This window comes from Aquila chrysaetos, chromosome 8, assembly GCF_900496995.4.
Source record: "Aquila chrysaetos chrysaetos chromosome 8, bAquChr1.4, whole genome shotgun sequence".
Lineage (NCBI taxonomy): Eukaryota > Metazoa > Chordata > Aves > Accipitriformes > Accipitridae > Aquila > Aquila chrysaetos.
This window is the reverse complement of record NC_044011.1, coordinates 27,667,976-27,687,147: the sequence shown is the minus strand read 5'-3', so window position 1 is coordinate 27,687,147 and position 19,172 is coordinate 27,667,976. Positions and strand designations below refer to the sequence as shown.

The window sequence follows — 19,172 nt, the reverse complement described above, 5'->3', positions numbered from 1 at the left end:
AGGTGATGGAAACACACAGATAATTGGTAGAAATCACAAAGTACTGAGTAGTAGCTGCTTTCTTAATTTTCCTTTAACTTGATGATTCCTGCAGGAAAGTAACTGAAGACGACAGTACTTTTGGGACAGCTGAAGGCTTAGGCTGCTGCCATAAAAGTAAACAGTAAATCCCTCAGGGAGCTGTATTTCCAGCGGCAATTCCAAGTGTGGAAGGAGAAGCAGTAGTTTGTGTGGTTGACTTTTGCGGGAGGATAGGAAGGAAGGTCTTATTGAGCAGTTCTGACTTCAGAAGAGAGCTTGAAATTTAATGGGAGTTCCCCAGAAGTGAGAAGAGTTAAAAAGAAGTCCAGAAAGGATCCTTTTCTTTATCTGTCAATTGCTAATCCTTATAGCCCATATGGGAAAGTTACAAAGGAGAAAACTAAATTGTCTTGGATGGAAGCAGCTTAATTTTTGCACAGTAGGAAATTAGCTGAAGTATTTTGCTTAATTCTGACTGTCAGGAAGCTGAGAGGTTGAAGTTGTTACTGGTAAAATCTAGAAATGCATTTTCATCAAAAGATAAAAAGGTAACTGGATCTGTTTATAGACACGCTTGCCCTGTTTCCTGTACCAGGATGCTGCTTTAAGGACAAGCGAAAATATTCTTAAAAATGTTGTTTCTCAGTTCTGTGAATGCTTTGCATGTGTCAGCTGTGGTACAGGCCATGTATCTAAGTATGCTGAAAAGCTTTTTATCAGCTAGTGCAAAGTCCTCAGAGCAATAGGGGATGAACGTTAAGTGTCTGTGTACTGCCTTCATCGTGCAGGTCCAGTGGGAAAGCTGGTGTATCCATAAAATAAAGCCAGTGAACAGAAAAATCGCAGTGTGTGTTTTGCAAGATATGTCTAGCTGCAGAAGAGATTAGCTGGTCCCAGGCACCTCTGTCCAGAAGATGCTCGATGCCTTCCTTGGTCTGTCCTCAAAACTGCCTTCAAGTAGGATCTGTGAGTCTGCTCACTTAGGTATTAAATAAAATCTGGTTGTATTAGAAAAAGGGGAACTCAGACTTCAAGTATTAGCAGTTGGATTACAAAAGTGATGCAAAAATTATGCCTGAAAACAAGAGGTAGTTTTAGGTGGTGCACGATGAAGAAAACTACCACTGCTTGTAATTTTGGATAGAAAGGGCCTGTTCTCTTGTCATGTTGTACAGAGTGCTGGGAAAATGTCCAGATACAGAGCTTTCCTTCAGGAGGAATTTCTTTCTCTAAAGGATGATACCTGTCACTTTGAAAGGCCTCCTCTTGGAGCCCTCTGCGGGTTCAGCTTCCTCCTCCTGGTGAGCTCACCTGGTGGCCTGGAGATGGACAATTCCTGGGCGATTTTCTTTGCGCATCCTTTTTCTTGGCCCCTGTTGATGTTCCCAGTTTTGTCCAGGTTTGAGTGTCCTGCGGCACCTTTGCGGGCACTGGCGGGTGTCTCAGCAGCTCTGCAGCCGACAGTGCCATGGTCATGCGTGGTTGACGTGTAGCTGTGCCTTGGTGACCTCCCTGTGAGGGCGTCACGGCTGTCAGCGCTGTTCCTGAGCAGTCCCTGGGTTAATCGATGTCTAACACATGATGGGTTGCACTGAGCCAGGACTCAGCAGCAGCGTGAGGACAGAAAAGCTAACTTGGGTATTGCCCAGCAGCTCCGGGGTGGGGATAACCTGTTTTAGGTTGGAGTCTGTTGTGTGTCCCATGCAAGGTGCATGGCTTTTGCCTACATCCTGTAGTGGCCTTTCTGCTCCCTAATGACACCCTCCCTGGTGATGTCCTCAGCAAATCCTGGAGCAGCAGCTCTGTGGAAACCCTGGGATGAGGCCTGGGTGAGCAGAGTCTCCTGCTGTGGGGCTCTTTTTTTGACCCCTTGCAATGGGCACCTGGATTATCCCCAAATCTCAGGCACTTCCAGAATAGCTTCTTGTGAGGTTATGATGTGACGCCTTTGAACGCCCCTTGAAATGCTGGTGGAGCTGTTTTAAGGACATGGTGTGGTCCTGATGACCTGAGCTGAGGTGGTCCCCATCTCCTTTTGTCTGAGGTACCATCTGGAGCCACGCTTGTGTTTTTTTTTCCCATAAGGGTGTCCCAGTTACGAAGGAATTTGAGTGTCATCTTCCAAAGCCCACTTCACTAATTTGATCACAAAAACCTTAAACCACCTTGTTCATGGGTTATTTGAGCTCCACATGTTCTTCCAACACTTTGGAGACCTGATGCCCCAATGCATCCCCTGTGGTTGGTGGCCTTGGGGTGCTGCTTGGCTCACCCCGCTCTCTTGCTCCCTGTCCTCAGCTGCACGAGGGAAAGAGTGTCCGAGACCATGGGTTGTTGTTCTGTATGTTGAAATCTGGAAACCCAATGGGTTCATTCCTTGCTCTTTGATGGGTCTCTTTCCTGTGGTGGCTTGAGTGGTCAAGGCTATCCGTCACGGAGATGGACTGCCATCCTGGGCAGAAACTGTGTTGGGGCCAGATCAGAGCTGTCTAAATACCGCCCTCAAGGAAAATGCTCTGATGAGACTGTGTGATGCTCACAAAAGGTTTTGTTTTTGTTTTGTTACCATTGCAGTGACAGCTACATTGTGCGAGTCAAAGCTGTGGTTATGACCCGAGATGACTCCAGTGGGGGATGGTTGCCGCAAGAAGGAGGCGGTCTCAGTAGAGTTGGCGTCTGCAAGGTCACGTACCCAGAGGGCAATGGAAGAAGTGGATTTCTAATCCATGGTGAAAGGCAGAAAGACAAACTGGTAATAGACCCTAATTCAACTTTTGTCTGTTCTTATAATGAGAATTATCCCAAATCTATTGCTATTGTATTCTTGTGCAAGTTTTTTTTAAAACATAAAAAACAGGCATGTGCAGATAGTACCAGAATGGAAAAATCAAACCCATCCTCATCTAGAATTGCCATCTTTTGCTATCTAGATTGGCGTGCTGCCACCTGGAAGGAGCAGGTAAATTTTCAACATCCATGTGCAAAGACCCCCTTTGATGATTGAAAAAGGGCCTGTGGTTTTTTTCTAAGACCTGGCAGAGTGAGAAGTGAATTGAAGTGTAAAGAACCCATGAAGCCAGTCACATTGCACTGAGTAATGGAGTGCAAGCCTTTAAAACGGCCATGAATTATTTATGCTGCGTGCCGTTCAAGGTTTGAACAAGCAGGGTGAGAATATGAAGACAAGTTGTCTCTTATGAATTGACGCACTCAGTTTCTCCTGGTAGCTGTTTATCTAAAAAGGAACTCTCTTTACCTGCACAAATCAAATTAATAAACCCTTTTCCCTATTTCTAGGGTCTGTTTTAGGTGTTATATTTTATGTTGTTTCTATATATTTGATTCTTGTGATATTCACTCTTGTGAAGAGATGGGCTAGCTTAAAAATAATGCTACCTGCACAGGCTCTGCTAACTCAGTATTTGGGCAACATTGAGTCAGAAATTATCTTGCTTTCAAGAAGACTGGTATTTTAAAGCTGTTTCAAGTACAGTTTTTCTTTTGCAATACTATTTTGCTTAGGATGGTTTTTTTGACACTATTTGGGAGCTGTGCTTATGGTGTTGGGGGACGGAGTAAGACTAACAAGCCATTCCTGTTCTCCCTGAGCATCACTCTAGAGATGGTTTTTGGCACAGGAGAGCTTGAGATGAGTGCCTGGCTGGGTATGAGGGAGGAAAAAAAAGGTGAGGGGAGTGTTACAGCACCTCCTAAATCTGCTGCTGGTGGATAAAATTTCTGTTGAGCAAAATTATTGAGGGAAGAGGTTCTCCCTCCACCTGAGCCCCTGCTATCTGTAACCTGTGCTATGCTGGATCTGGGTCCGAAATAGGCTCCTGGGGTAGGAAGCAAGCGCCTACTCAAAGCACAACCAAAAGATGAATGTGCAGTGGTTATGAGAACAATTACAGTGTCTGGTGTTTATTAGTCATAGTTTGGTAGGGAAGGATGTTTCCCTACACGAGACATGACTTGGCTTGCTTTTGGGTCTGGGCTGAGACGGTGCCGTCTGTGTCCTTGGGGTGGGAAAAGTGACTTTGCTCCTCTTCTGGGGCTTGCGCCCTCCCAGGTGGTGCTGGAGTGCTTTGTGAAGAAGGACCTGGTGTACACGAAGGCAAACCCCACCTTTCACCACTGGAAAGTCGACAACAGAAAGTTCGGGCTCACTTTTCAAAGCCCTGCCGATGCTCGAGCCTTCGACAGAGGAGTGAGGAAAGCCATCGAGGACCTCATTGAAGGTACCGCAACGCGTGGTGGCAGTCACTCCAACCCTTGGAAGAGTTGGGAACGGGTTTTGAGTCATGGAGCTGGGAAGAGGGATGGGTTTAAAATCAATTCTTGGGCTTGGACATCTCTTGTGCACGTGTCCAAGTGTAGCCGGGTGCTTTCCCTGTGCTGAGCAAGCCTCAGCTTTTAAGAACTGAGTTTTCTCATCTGTTAAGGCAAGAAGGGATTTCAGTCCAAGTATGTTCCAATCCTATCTGACCTGGTCTGTCCAGACTTCCCCCCTTTAATTATCATTGAGTCTGTTATTACTGCTTTTTTTGATAGGCTTTGGTTTCACGCTAGCAATAGTAATTCAAACAGCCCAGGCTCTTCTTTATATGCAGCCGAATCTCATCTTACTGAGTCTTTGTTAAATCATAGTACAAATTTCTGCCTGGAGTTGAATAAAACTTAGTTTTGTTTTTGGTTTTTTTGCAGTAATTAGTTTTGTCTGCGTCCGCATAGTTGAATGGTAGTTCTTGAAGACTTTGTTGTGTTTCTTGTTTTTTTTTTAATACTGTAAAAAATGCATTTGAATTGCCTGTGCTTTGAAGTTGTCATAAATTTTTCCTTTTTGCGTTTCATTGCAATCAGGCAATCATAATACAGCTAGAATTCAATAGTACTTTATTTTAATGAAATTTGATTACTCATGGGTTTTTTGCTTAATTTTTTTTAACCATGCCACTTTATGTAGGGACATAGTGGTCCAAAGCCTTTCTCCTTCTCACCTGCTGTGACTGGGATGTTTTTATATACACATGGTATTATTTTTTTTGAGGTTACTAGCTCAAATATATATACATATGTGTATTCTTTTTGAGGACATTAGCTCCATAAGACAGCTTAACGTTCTGGATGCCCTGTCCTTGCATTAACATGGAAATGGTAGATACTGGGGGAGAATTAATCCCCCAGGGTTCTCTCCTGGTAAATACCTCATCAGTTAGAGGAAGGATCTTCTCAACTAGTTATTCATTTGCTTTTTCCTGTGCCATTAATGTGAACAAGTTACAGCTAGGCCTTCCTTTTTCTTCTTCTTGCTTGCTAAAACTGGGAAGCATTTTGAGTCATAAAAGTGATGTTTTATATAAGTGGCATGGGATTGTGCAAACTTTCAAGAGATAATAACTCGGCTGTATTGAGTAGTACTTTGGAGATGCTGGTATGTGGCAACTCCTGTTCTGCTCTTTCTGATCCATTTTACAGTGGAGGTATTTAAAATCAAGTTCTGCTGTATCTCAGATACTTCAAAATCAGCAAATCTACGTTTACCCCATTAACAGCACAGACTGATCCTCATGAATGTGTTCCTCAACTTCCAAATAAGGCTTTCTGAAAGAAAAGCAGTAACTGGCTCGTGCACACACAGCGTTGGGCAGTGGATTTCATTTATCATACATTTTTTGTTCACATAGTTGATCAAATTTAGCAGGTAATATTAAGCACAACTATGTGCATTCGAAACTTCACTTCGTGAAATTGCAGCTTTATTATTAATATTTAACCGATACTTTGTTCCTTGTAGCATCAGAAGTATAGAAGTCTTGTGCACAAGTATGGCAATCCTATGCAGCTCTGTAGAGCGTCTAGATTTTTTACTTTTAAAGCTAATGTAGCAAATGGCACAAATGTTTTCATGTTACTTAATGTTTTAAGTGGGCTTTCACACTTAGCTCTGCACATCTTCGTGATGAGGCAACTGAGAGCAGCCAGGGCTGGTGCGGATAGCATTATATAAAGCACATTATTTTTAAAAATTTCCAGAATGAAGGTGGTACAAACCCTTCAACTATTTTAGTTAGGGATGTGATGTGGCCCTAATTCAGTATAACAGTGGGCTTACATCAAAAAAAAAAAATGCCTTTGGCTTGGGGTTTCTCCCCCCACCAGAGCACCTTTCTGCACCCACCCTCTTTGGCAGCCTCATGGTAGGTGAAGCCACCTGGGAAGGGGGTCCGGGATCCTTGGCTGGGGATAGGGAAAGGGGTCACCCCCTTTTAGCCACAGCATGAATTTACTGCCAAGTCCAGCAGTGACGTGTGCCACGCTCCCCGCTGCCCCTCTGCGATGTCAGGTGCTGACCAGGCTCTCAAGCGGCTCTGGAGGGGGACACCCACAGGGTGGGGAAAGAGGTTGGAGGAAATTTTTTTTTTCAATGTGATTTCCCACTTTTCCAGATGATTACCATGTAATTAATGAGAACTGCACCCCAGTATTTTGCTCTTGTCCATGGTATTTACACATTTCAGCTCCTTTCAAATACTTTGCTTACATCAGGCAAGGTGATTCTCTGAGAAACAGCTGATAACAGAGAAGACCTCTACAATATATAACAACTTCTGAAGCTAGAAGAAGAAAAAAACCCAATCTAATTCTTCATTGTCAAAGTGATGTTTATTTTTTTTTAAATAAAAAGTAATTTCCCCCCCAGATTTAGGAAATACATGAAGAATAACTCATATAGGGTTTCTTGACAGCTGAGGATCTGGTCTTGAGTACTGATTAGTATGTAGTTTTACCGTTCTTCAGAAATGAAAGTCTTCTGTAATTGGAAATGTTAACTGCTATTTTTAACATAGTTAATTAGCATTGGCAGCCATGCAGTTGCGTGTCAAGAAACACTTTCAGATTTTACCTTTCCAACCCAGCTACCAGGAGATGATTTTTTCTTCCTTAATTTGAGCCCCTCTTTTACACATGTACAACATGAAGTTGTGAGAATCCAAATGTTTACCAGCCTAATAAAAAAAAAAGTTGTATAGAAATGTCATGTGTTTAAAAAGCTGTTGGTTTGGTTTTTTTTTCCTAGGGTCTACAACATCCTCGTCAACGCTTCACAATGAGGCTGAGGTCGGCGATGATGATGTCTTCACTGTAAGTACATGTCGCCTGAGGTTGTTCTCCTTTATGCTCCGGTTTACATGGTCAAGTTGGAAAGGGTTTTCTTTTTATGCCTCGGGGTTGGCTTCCAGCCATCTCCATGTTTGGCCAGTGGGTGTGTTTTATTTGGTGGAAGTATATCCTCTACAGAAGGTAAAGCTTTGGGTTTCTATTGGCCTCCTGTCGCCATGTGAAAAGCATGGCAGAGCAGGTGTTGTCAGGGCTAGAAGTGAGTGAATAATAACTCTCAAATTTCCTATGTCTTGGCCTGAGTGGTGCACATGCCTCTTAATACCTCTCTTTCTGTCCTTAAGAAGCTTCCCACAGACTCAAGTGGGTGGCTGCTACTCAGGTGCATACTCAAGGAAATAAGATTTTGAATTGCAGTTGTTAACAAAAGCCAACTTTTAAGTGTTTTGCTTATGCAAGAAATGTAGAAAGTTCAAACAAGTGTTTTTCAGCTGGAGGAAGGCACAGTAGCATGCCATCTACCTAACCAGCAGTGACTTAAGTAGGAGTGAGTTGCTTGTATTTAATTTGTGGTAATGTCTAAAATGTGTTTTGGAGCTTTTCTGAAGCAGAAGAAGCTGCTGTCCTTGCTATACTTACGCATTTTAAAAGAGAAGGGAAAAAAAATAATTGTCACATGAAATTTTAATCCAGTCATGGATATTCCATGGACTGAAAACAAGATGCTCACAACGAATACTTTATTAAATTTATTTGCTTAGCTCCAATCGCGAACCCCCACGCACATGCATACATGCGTTAGTTGTATTATAAATGCCCTGCTTGTCCCGCGGTGCAGGTGGGGCCTGGATGGCAGAAGGGCGGAAGGTGGGATGTCCTCAGCGCAGCAGCGGCAAACTCAAAGTCATCTTTGAGATACTTCACTGCATCTTTAGGGTGAATGAGGAAAAACTGAGGGCAGGCATCAAGCTGTTTGAAAATGGGCACCGGGAAGCATGCAAAGCCAAAACATGTTTTTGAGGGTGATGTTTTGCTGGTATGGGACCAGGGCAGGTTCCCTGCTGTGTTTTGACCAGATCCTCCCGACGGCTGGCATGTTGTCCGCATCTGTCCTTTTGTCACGGCTCCGGGAGACAAACAACAGCAGGCAGGGTTAAAAGGTGACTTCCTGCGCTCCGCAGCAAAACTATCATTAGCAGCTGCTTCCCAACTACCTGCCAGAAGTGATTTATAGGCACTGGGATGGGATGGACCCAGGGGGAGGCACTGCTGGAGCCAGAGCCGTTTCCTGATTTGTGCTGTTTTGTCCCCAAATTCACCAGGTGAGCCTTGCTGGGATGGATGGTCATGCTGGACATGCGTGTGGCTCTTCTGTGCTTGTCAGAAAGGGGATGGCCATCAAAATGTACCTTGGGCGGATGTGTGCCAGCTCTCGCTGGGTTAGACATGGAAATACTCAGTGTTAAAGCAGTGAAAAGTAGCCTGTGGAAATGGGAAAGGACATTTTTGCTAAAAGCCAACTGGCTGACATTTAGGGACCTGGGAGTGCTCCTGCATTTCTCCACAAGCTCAGTCTTGTGGTTGAGTGTTGATTTTTAAACTCGTAGGGTGCTTTTTACTGGGAGGAAGAAGTTGTGCCTTTAAGTGGGTGTTGCTTTACATTGGGAAAGTTGGATGAATGGTGCCCCAGCTGCATCAAAATCACTCAAACTCCTGCATTCAAAGGGAAGAGCCAAAACTGCAAGAGATTTTCCCCCCTACTTGACCCCAGGGAGGTGACAGATAACCCCCTGCCATACAGATATTTATGGTTAGGGTGCTTGGCGGAAAAGGAGGAACAAGCTACTTGATAGCATTAGCAAGGAGGGAAACCTCAGCTGCAGTCGGCACCTTGTTGGGATCCAGGGAGACATTCACACCTCAAGTTGTGCCCTGCCTGGCAGCGCTCTCCACATGTTGTGTGATCTCCAGAGTGTGAGAGGGACTTCACTGATGGTGGTAGCTTGCATGGTGCTGTTGGTCAAGCTGTCACATCAGGGCAGGTGTGTTGTCATACTCCAAAAATAAGGCTTTAGGAGCATCTTCCTCCCCATTACTTCTTTTTTGCTTTCATGGGATGAAGTCTGTCCTTCTCATGCAGTCCTTAAGCTCTTTGAAGCTCTCAACTTCCCGTTTATCTGGTAGGTGATGGTGGAGTATGAAGTCTGCATAAGGCAGAAATAACAGACTGAAGCATGGAGGGGTTTTAGTCTGGGAGAAATTGATAGGGCTGTGATATGTTTTATTATTAACCTTCTGTTTCATTCTTTCTTTGCAGTTCTTTTTGACTTGTGTATCATAGTCCATTTGGTCATCCTTGCACACAAAACTTCTTTACAACTTTCCTGTAAACTCTTTTCCCTAGCCACGGCAGTGGATTTTTTGGGTTTGGTTTTTTTTTTTTTTTTTTTTCCGCTCTGTTTTAAAGAGAAAGTACATTTGTTCTTTTTTATTTCCTAAGGTAGTTATTAAAATCTTCACAGTACTCCCCCTCTCCCACACATGCATGAATAAACTTAACTGCGTGTGGCAGAATTTTCAAAAGCATCTGCATGATTGAGTCATTTAATCAGTCATTTACCCGTCTCTGAAAATCCCAGCCGTCGCTGCTACACTGCTGCCTCAAATATTTGGCCCAAGGTCCTGCCTCTCCTTGAAGATGTTTCAATCTGTTCAACCACAGTGGTCCAAAAGTTCACATTTCTTACGCTGCTTTGTAGGCAGCCACCCCAACTTTATCTTGCACGTCAGCACTGATGTTTGCACCGATGTAATGGTACCGGCTTTAAAACAGCCACCCTCCTTACATACAAGCATTGACCCTGATAACAACTGTTGGATATTGATTGACACAGGGCTTTTATACTGTCCCTGATCTTGTTAACTTCAGTACTGCTCCATGGGATGATGACTTTGGGCATGTTTTTGTGTGTGCAACTCATACATCATCCATTCTGTTTATTCATCAGCCAGCATGCAACCCTTCTGGGCATCCAGCAAATTATTTACATGGGGAAGAGAAGGTTTGCCCCAGAGGTAGAGCTCTCCCTCAGGCTACGATCTTGCGTGTCTTAATGGAGGATCATTTTCTTGTACTAGAAGGTGGGGGTTTTTGTTTTTAAGGGGGTGAATTATCTGCAGCTGCGGACACGTGAACATTTGCTTGGGAAGCATTGCTGGTGTCAGTAGCCTTATCTCCTCCCATCACTGTAACTTGCAGTGCCAAGACCATAACTTGGGAAGCAGTACCTTGCGCCATCCCTACGGCGTATGCTCTTCATCCATTGTTCTGAAGCATGGGTTGTATCTTTAAAAACGGGACTTTGCCATCTAATAATTTTCCTGTGGATTAGACCTACAGCAACTAGACAAATCAATACAAACCTCTGTTCTGAAATGCATACCTAACAGGGCAGAAAGCAAAAGTATATAGAAATAAATGTCACTGACTTGAGGGGAATATGCTTATTTCTTAAATGAAATCTCCATTTAGAAGTTTTAACAATATGTAGTTGTGTTTCTTTAATTCCAGATTCTCAGTAGAGCCCATAAATGTTTTCCATATGTTAGCAAATAAATTTCTCCTGTCTTGTACATTATAAATCGTCCTCTCAAGAGATGCAATCTGAGTAAGACTAGCCATCCGTTCTGTCTCCACTGGGGGAAACATTGTCTTTGCAACGGTCTGAGATTGCTCTGTTTGTCTTCATCCATCCATCCTGCATCTTCAGCCTTCTTTAATTAAGATTCATTTCAGAAATAATGTTTAATAAGGACCGAATATGTTCTGTAATTCCTCAGCCACAGATTTTGCCATATAATTGAGTTCTTGTGCAAAATTTTTTCCTTAATCTACACTTTTACTTTCAATTGCAGATAACAATCCCACATGACCATGAAGTGAAAAATGTGAATTGAGTCCAAGGAAAGAAAGGTCAATGTCTTCCAGAGTCTGCAGAGTGCCTGAAATGGTCTCTTTTAGCAACCCATCTGAAAAAGCAGAGGTGTTCGTGCTGAAACCTTATGACTGGTTCAGCTGAAATGCTGCGCATGTGTTTTTCAGATAAATCCACAGACCTGTGCCTGCTTTAGTGCTAAAGAAAAGACACCCACTGGCAGGAGGAGCAACAGCTCCTGTGTTAGTTCTGGTTTGTGAACCTAAAAATGGACTGCAGTCCCCTTCTGGGTTAGTGGGAATATGAGGGAGAAAACAACAAAACCCAACCTTACTAAGTTTTATATGCATGTTACAATCATAGCTGTTTCATGTAATCAATAATAATTTTAAAAAATCCTAGGTTTTGTTCAAAATGAAACCTGCAGAATTTTGCAGGTAGAGCAGGCACGATCTGTAGGTGCACGGCCAAGCTACAGGGTTGCATTTCAAGACACCTAGACTCAATCCATTGCTTCTCTTGCAGACTCCTGGCTAAAAGCCTGCTTGCCTTGGTTCCTCAATGACAAGACAGGGAAAATATTCTCCAGCTTCACTAAGGTGATGTGGACAGATCTTGCTGCTGCCACTTTTCTTCTCTGTGCAGGGTCCTGGTGCTAGGATTCACACTGGGCTTCCAGCAGAAGTCTTCAGACTCATGTTTTCACTACAAAGTTGTGTGTTTCGAGTGATCTTGCACCACTCGTGCCTTTTTCTCAGTATGAACATGTACTCCTGTGCTTGGGGATGTTCGAGTTGGGAACTTTGTTATGTGGCTTGGACGCTGCTCACAGTCGTTTGAGACAGACACAATTACCCATTCTGTGCTGTAGCAGTGCAGATTGTGGCAGATGTTAATGTTACAGTCCTCCTTGCATCTCTTCTGGTTTCCTAATTAAAAAACCAGATTTCTCCCTGCTGCCTTTTCATGAAACCTTTTCCCTACTTTTATCTCCCATGTGGGCCTCAAGCGTGTTACAGCCTCACTATTAAAATTTATAAGATTTATGTTAGTTAGATAAACACTAAATCTAATTTTTCTTGCTGGCTTGGTCATTTCACGTTCAGATAGTTCTTTTAAAGAATGACTGTAGCTCTTTTTCTTTAAAGTAGACATGTAGAAACCCAGTCCAATTCCTTTGGAATATATTTGTAAGTTCCGTGTGATGCTGGAGCATCTCTCGTCCCACCCCTCCATGGAAAATGATGTTGCCGAGAGTAGAGAAGCACTGAGTTGCAAGATTTATTTCTTTCACAAGTTGTGCTCAGGGATTGAGGAGCAGCAAGAGCCTGCAATTTCCTTTCTCTTAAAGCTAAGATAAAGTAACAGAAAGGAAAAACGCCTTTTGGAGGAGCAGAGCTCTTTATGGGGGTGGTGGGGTGCGGTGCTTAGGTTGTCACCGCAAGCAAATCCACCTTGTTTGCTCTCTGAGGCTGAGCAAAGCAATTAGAGGATTGTCACAGTGATAGGACTAGATGGCCTTACCTATGTTATTCTTCTTGCTCAGCAGCCAGCTGTGCTGTGCATGTACAGTCAAAGGGTTCACTGCTGCTAGCCACATCCTCTGATGTCTGGATTTTGGGCTTGCATTGTAAACCACAGCTATTCTAATTCAGATTTTAAAAGAAAAAAAAGTACTTGCCAAGAAGAGAGAAATTCACACACAGAAACCAGCAGGCTCAAATCCCTCCCTCAAAAAAAAAAAAAAAAAAAAAAAAAAAAAAAAAAAAAAAAAAAAAAAAAGCCTTTCCTGGCTTTGAGTAATGAACTGGACTAAGATTTATTCATGTTTTTTTATAGTTGGGTGTCTCAAGTTATACGCAGTGCTCTGGGCATCCCCGTCCTACACTTCAACAGTCACTGCAACACCAACTTAGCAATTGCTTGTCATGTCTGAACATGGCTTTTGCTCTTTGCACTTCAGTGCTGTGAAATTTGCCTTGATTTGTTCCAGCAGACTGACTACCGAGGTAGTCCTGGAGTCTGAAGTCACTGGTTTACCTGTAGTTTGTTTTGGTTTTTTTTTTCCTTCCTCCCATTAATACCAGGGTGTATAAGCTTCTTGGTGACATTCTTCCTGCTTTTATGCCACGGTTCAGGAGGCAGGAGAGATGATGCTGCAACAGTGAAAAGGTCCTGAATATCCAGCTATTTTAAGGCTATCTTCTTTTTATTCCTTTTATTCCTTGTCTTTCTTCAGGTTAACTCTGCCCACAACAAATTTATGCCACTCAGTGGGAATGGATAATGATGCTCAAAGAGATTTTTCAGTAGGGAAAGTGAAGTGGAAAGTTTTCCTCTGGCTGTCAGGTTTTTTTATAGTGTTGCGTTTCTCCCTTTCCTTCAGGACCTCCTGTTTCTTTTAAGTGATGCTGGAAATTAACCCATTTATTTTCTTACTCTTTCTACCAATACGAGCAAGCTATACTCACTGATAATTTAATACAGTTGTCACTGAGACAGAGGTATCACTGCTGTCATCTGGGATGTCAGCTCCTCTTTTCTTTAAGTCCTTCAAAACTGTAGCAGCAATTACTGTCTACTTCAGCCTATAGATTGCCCTTGCTTGCTCACAGCCTGTCATCTGGACAGGAGGAAATATGAAAATTACTGTGGTGTGGAGGTGCACAGAACATAAAATCTATTTATTCTTGTGTATATCACAGATTCACAAGATGTAAGTGAAGTGCAGAGCTAAGGGGAACTGATAGGAGAGAGAACCATGGGGTAGATTTGAAGGTTTATTTGCTTTCTTTAAAAGAAAGGAGGGGGAAGTAGAGGTCTTGCACAATTTATGTATTGCTTTGTTGTATTTATCATTATTTTTTTTGCTTTTGGGTCAATCTCTGGTGGGCAAAGCAGGCTTTTCTTGCTGCAGATCAGGAATATACAGTTTAACAGAATTCCCAAATGCACTGAACTTCAGTTGCTTTGGCACTGTTTCAGTCTAAAGCTTTCAAACAGTAAAACCTTCTCTCTTTTGTTTTTTTTTTTTTTTCTTTCCCCTTTTTTAAACCAAACTATCAGTCTGGTTGTCTTACCACACAGTCTTCAAAATCCTGAGTCCCTGGCAAGGACAGGATCACCCAACCAGTACTGCAGCACTTCCCAAGGGTCCGGCAGTCACCGCTGCGCTGGCAGGGAGACGATGGGAACATGGTCGGAAATTTGGTCAGTCACGGGTACCCATGTGCACTTTGTGGAGGAGGCAGAAAAGTGTTTGCTGTCACAAAACAAGACCCAAAAGAAAGGATGTGATTTTTTTAATTTGTTCACATTAGCCCAAATATGGGAAGCGGTCCTTTCCTGCAAATATCAGCCTCCTAAGAGCTTGGGGCGTTTGGGGCGTCTGTGTGAAGACAAGGCGAGGAGCATCTGTCATTCAGTAACAAATTATTAAGCAGAAAATACCTGTATTGCTATCAGATCATCCAAGTCTCGCTGTCATGTGGTTTTTATGTAGCTAATTATAGCAACGACTTGCATGTGTTGAGCTACTTTGCTGAGGGTAAGCAATTTCTCTTGTCACAATTCTTCCTCTCAAGACCGTTTTTGTAGTGTATTTTCTGGCTCTGTACTGTTCCCACATACAAATACAGTTGGCCCTGTGCTGGGATTGGGATATATCCTGCAGGAAACTGAAATTTGATCTTCTGCTGTGATGGAAGTTTCCTTATAGCTGTATCTTGCCAGAACTTGTAAGTGTTGTAATTTGTGCACCAGTTAAGTATCGAGTTTTGTTCGGTTTGCCCCAGCAGTACAAAGGAGATTTTTGTTAGGTTTTTTTTCTTTCTTTCTCTTTTTAACACCTGTTTTCCCCTTTCCCTGTGCTTAAATGATGATATGGTAGCATATTTTAGTGTGCCAGCTCTTTTGGTTTCATATTGTCTTTAATTATTTTGTTATGTATAATCACACTTGCATTCATTTAAGTAATCTTCAGATGACTGAAAGCCTGTTTTCTTGTAATACACAGTCACCTGAGGCTTTGGGATGAGAAGTGTCACCAGCAAACCTGCCTGTAGGATTCCTTGTCCAAAGGTGAATTGACTGCTGCTTCCCTAGCTGTAGTTTCTAGCTGATGAATTCGTGATCTGAGTGCATTGTAGCACCATTTCTTACTTGCAATCAGCTAGCTGCGTGTTTGTCTTCTGAAAAAAAGAATGTGGCTGTGTAGTAATGTACTTAAACTATGTGATGAGTTAAAGCATGAAGCTGTTTATAAGTGTGTTCCCTTTTAATTCGTCTGGAGCTCAATGCTTTAGTGCATTTGTGTGTTTTAAGGCACAAATGTGTCAGAAACAAAACATAGCCAAGATGAAATTGCCCTTTCTTAATGTACAGTAAAATGGGGGGGAAGAGATTTTTTCTTCTTCTTTCACTTTTTTTTAAGGATTATTTTTTAACCTGGATCAGGTTACTGGTTGGACTTAGTGCATGGCCCTGCAGGCAATAGCAGCAGCCCAGATAAAGGGGGGATGCAGCAGGGTGAGCATCCAGAGGTGGAGCTGGAATTGCTGGCAGCCAACGAAGCCATCCCTGGGACCCCTTGCTGAAGGTGGGCTTTGCTATTCCTTCCCAAAAGCAGTCACTGTGCCCCTTGCTGTTTCCCTTGCGTAGCTCTGATCCCTTGCCCTCAGCCAGGAGGAGCGTTTGCAAGTACAGCTCGTCTTTTCTGTGTTTGCAGTGTGGCGGTTTTGCCTACCTCAGCTTGTCAACAGAGCTTTGCAGGCTGGGTTTGTGGCCTTCTCATTTTGGCCTTGCTTTTGTTCAGCTGTGGTTCCCTGGGCATTTCTTCGGCATTATGTAAGGGGGACCTGATTTGAGGCAAGATGCCTGTGAAAAGCAAGTTATTTTCCAGCCAGCTCGGTTCTCCCTACCTTGCTTTTGCAGCATAGCCATGCCAAGAGCAGAGCTGGCGTGGGGGAGCAGGAATGGGGTTGCAGGGGTTATTTTAACACCATATATGAAACCACAGCCGAGGGATGCAACTTGACTGATGCATCGTTAGCGTCAAAGCCGCTGAGAGCCAGCAGAGCGGAGAGGGGCTCCTGCCGTCACCCTTTTACCAGCACAGCTGACCCCGCGCTGAGCCAGCCTGGGGAAGTGAACCAAAAACTAGCCCTATAAAAGAAAGCAAATACTTTTCCGGTGGTTTAGCTCCTTGAGCCAGCTCAGTGTAGGGCTGGAGAAGCAGAAGTGCTGGCTCAAGGGAAACCGTAAGCATGGCTGGCTAAGCGGGTGGCAAAAAACCTCAGCCACTCTGCTAATATTCATCATGCCACCTTCTGCAAGACAGCTTCACTGGAGACCTTTGCTGTGCTTGTGCCAGTGGTACAAGTAAGGTGGTTCTTGCACTCGGGCTGAGCCAGGCTTAGTATTTATGGCATTTTCCTCGTTCACGTTGCTACTGCGAAATTTATCCTTCAGTTGAGACAAGGAGACGACAAGATAGCTGAGGCAGTGTCAATGGGGGTGTGTTATGGCCAAATGTTATGCTTTTACCTTGAAAATACATAGTTGATATTACTATGGTTTTCCATTAGGTTCCTTCTTTAATCTGGGCTATGTAGTTAGCCTTTGAAGCGTATAGTCCTTTCATTTGGCCGTGGGGTGCTTGAAAATTTCACAAAGACAGAAAATGGCCTTTTCCATTATTTTAATATGCAACCTAAGGAAGTCACTTTCAGCAAGCAGCTCTATTTGTAATCTGCAACCTGTCTGCCTGCTGTGTTCGAACAAAATGCTTTGTGCTGGGGCACTCATGGGAGGAGGCACCGGGGACGTGGGCTGGATTTGAGGTGTCTCGCCCAGCCCTGGACGCCACCTCTGAAGGTGACAGGCGGAGCAGACCCCGCGTGGGGTGTAAACACAGTTGGAAAGAGGCAGCCTTGGCCAGGGGGACAGAGTGATGATTGACAACTTCCCGTGCTGTGGCAGAAAGGATTAGGGAATTGCCGCCCGGCACATGACCCGGCAGCGCTGGTGGGGCCAGAGGGATGTGGGTCTGGAGTGAGCCGGCAAAGCTGTGCTCGGCCCCAGCATCCCAGCCTCTGCATAATTTAGAGGGGGGAAAGCATTTGGCTCCTGGTGCCGAGCTGGAGCATCCGTCTTGGCAGTGATGTGAAGGGGGCTGAGTCGGAACTGCAGGGTAAATGACTATGTTGCCGTGCTGTTCATGAGAGACCCTGTAATTTCCACGTGCTGTTTAAACACTGGCAAGTCTGGTTTGAATCTGTTGTCTCATGTAACAGGTAGAAAAGAAAAGAAAAAAACCAAAACACAAAGAGTTCAGGCCGCTTGGAGTGTGCACCCGAGTTTTGCCAATCTAACCATAATTTGGTTGCATCCTCTTAGATGTTGGGGTTTTTAGGCTGGGGGGGGGGGCAGTTCTTTTTTTGGAGAGTTTGGAAAGGAAAAGGAGGAGTTTGGTAAAGCTAAACAATGAAACGTGCTTTTACATGAGGCTTCAAGAATGATTTTTCTTTAAAGTGGCAGGCTCCCCCTTTCACCCCTTTAAAGAAAAAAAGAAAACCAACCTTCTGACTGACAAAATACTGCAGGATGATGTTCCCTCTACCCCCAGGCATGTGTTTGGTAGTAACTGAGGATGAACAACAGAATACAAGCGTCCAGAGTCAAAATGGACCTCTGCCCAGTACAGAAATGCATTATAAAAAACTGCATCTAAATAGCCCTGTTTCCTTCCCTCACCTGCCTGATGTGTTTTGCCAAAGGTCTGCTCGCCTCTTATCTCGTAAATATTTTATGAAAATTAAATCAGAAGTGATTATAGGAAGCAGTTCATCTGTCTCTGGTTCTGTCTGCAAAAGGAGAAGGGAAGACAGAAGTAAATGAGTACCATTGCATTTTTAAGCAGACCCTGACATATTTGCAGTGCATGTGAAGAGGGTATTTTAAAAGTTTGTATCAGCTGTTGGATTCTATTTTGGTGATGAATTCCAGCTAAAATAACGTGGATGCTCATAACTGTGTGAATAAATGACCCCTAACTGACTTTTTAAAATATGCTGTCAGCCTGCTGTAGGAAGTTTGCATTTAACTTTTTTCCCCTCTATTTGTAACCTGGTGTATTATATAGGAGGAGCGCACTGCTGAATTTAGAGGCTGAAGTGTTGAATTTGTACATAGCAAAGACATTAATGATTGATTGAGTGCACCGATTCTTTTAGCTTAGCTAATCTAATTTTCATTAGCATTTTTTCTCCCCCCTCGCCCTTGAAAACTTCTATATAGAAGAGCTGAGATTCAGTGGTGAGTTATGTGGAGCCATGTGTTCCCAGCTGTGCTCAGCAGCAGCGCAGGCTCTTCCCATCCCCGTGCGTGTCCAGTGTTTAACAACCCCCAGCTGAGCTTCGCTCCTTTAGTTCCTAGCATCCCTACCCGTCTTCTGAAAGGAAAGCTTTTCAGCAGCATTGGATGTGCTAAATTCCCTGTTAGCATCTTAAAATTAGGAGCTAGCGCTTTCCAAATTAATTGTGACTATGCTGATGACAAGCAGGTCAAAGACAGACTTTAAAAGTGGAGCTGGCAACCACCTCCCTCTCCAGACCCCACTGTCTCTGCCCCCTGCTTTGCTTGGAGACCCTCCTGTGCCATCAAGGCACAACCTTCTACGGGTGGTCAGCTGGCATCAGGGAGCTGATACAAAAATGATTTTGGGCTGGATTCCTGTGGTTCTCCACTCAAGCATGTGCACAGAGCAGGTGATGGGACCGGCGGGAGGGAGAAGCAGGGACCATCGCCTCCCCGCAGCAGTACGGACCTTGGTGGCTGTCTCTCATGGCTTTAGCAGAGGACAGCTGTGGTAACGTGGCTAATATTACTTGTTAGAGGAGGGAGGCTTTGCTAATCTTCGCAGAGCTGTACGAACACAAATATTGGGCAGCTGATCATCCTGACAATCCTGTAGTCTGTACCAAGATGTCATTTCCAAGGCATAAACAGATTAACGGAGCCCTTTATGCAAAAAGGAAAAGCCTGCCTCTGTCCCTAGATGGTTTTAAGCAATTGGTTGGTTTAAACAGTTCCCAGGTT

The 19,172-nt window shown here is 43.8% G+C and overlaps 1 protein-coding gene across 6 annotated transcripts in view; it reads left to right on the top strand.

Annotated features, from left to right (window-relative positions):
• SPRED2 (sprouty related EVH1 domain containing 2) overlaps positions 1 to 19,172 on the top strand; it is a 66,074-nt gene that overhangs the window by 35,154 nt on the left and 11,748 nt on the right. For 5 of the 6 annotated variants that reach the window (XM_030022814.2, XM_030022813.2, XM_030022815.2 and 2 more), the window contains exons 2-4: positions 2,596 to 2,773; positions 4,091 to 4,259; positions 7,100 to 7,164. In XM_030022814.2, the coding sequence (XP_029878674.1) occupies positions 2,596 to 2,773; positions 4,091 to 4,259; positions 7,100 to 7,164 (412 nt within the window). Of the gene's footprint in view, positions 1 to 809; positions 1,006 to 2,595; positions 2,774 to 4,090; positions 4,260 to 7,099; positions 7,165 to 19,172 lie in introns of those variants that run through there. The other variant, XM_030022818.2, reaches the window with a different exon arrangement.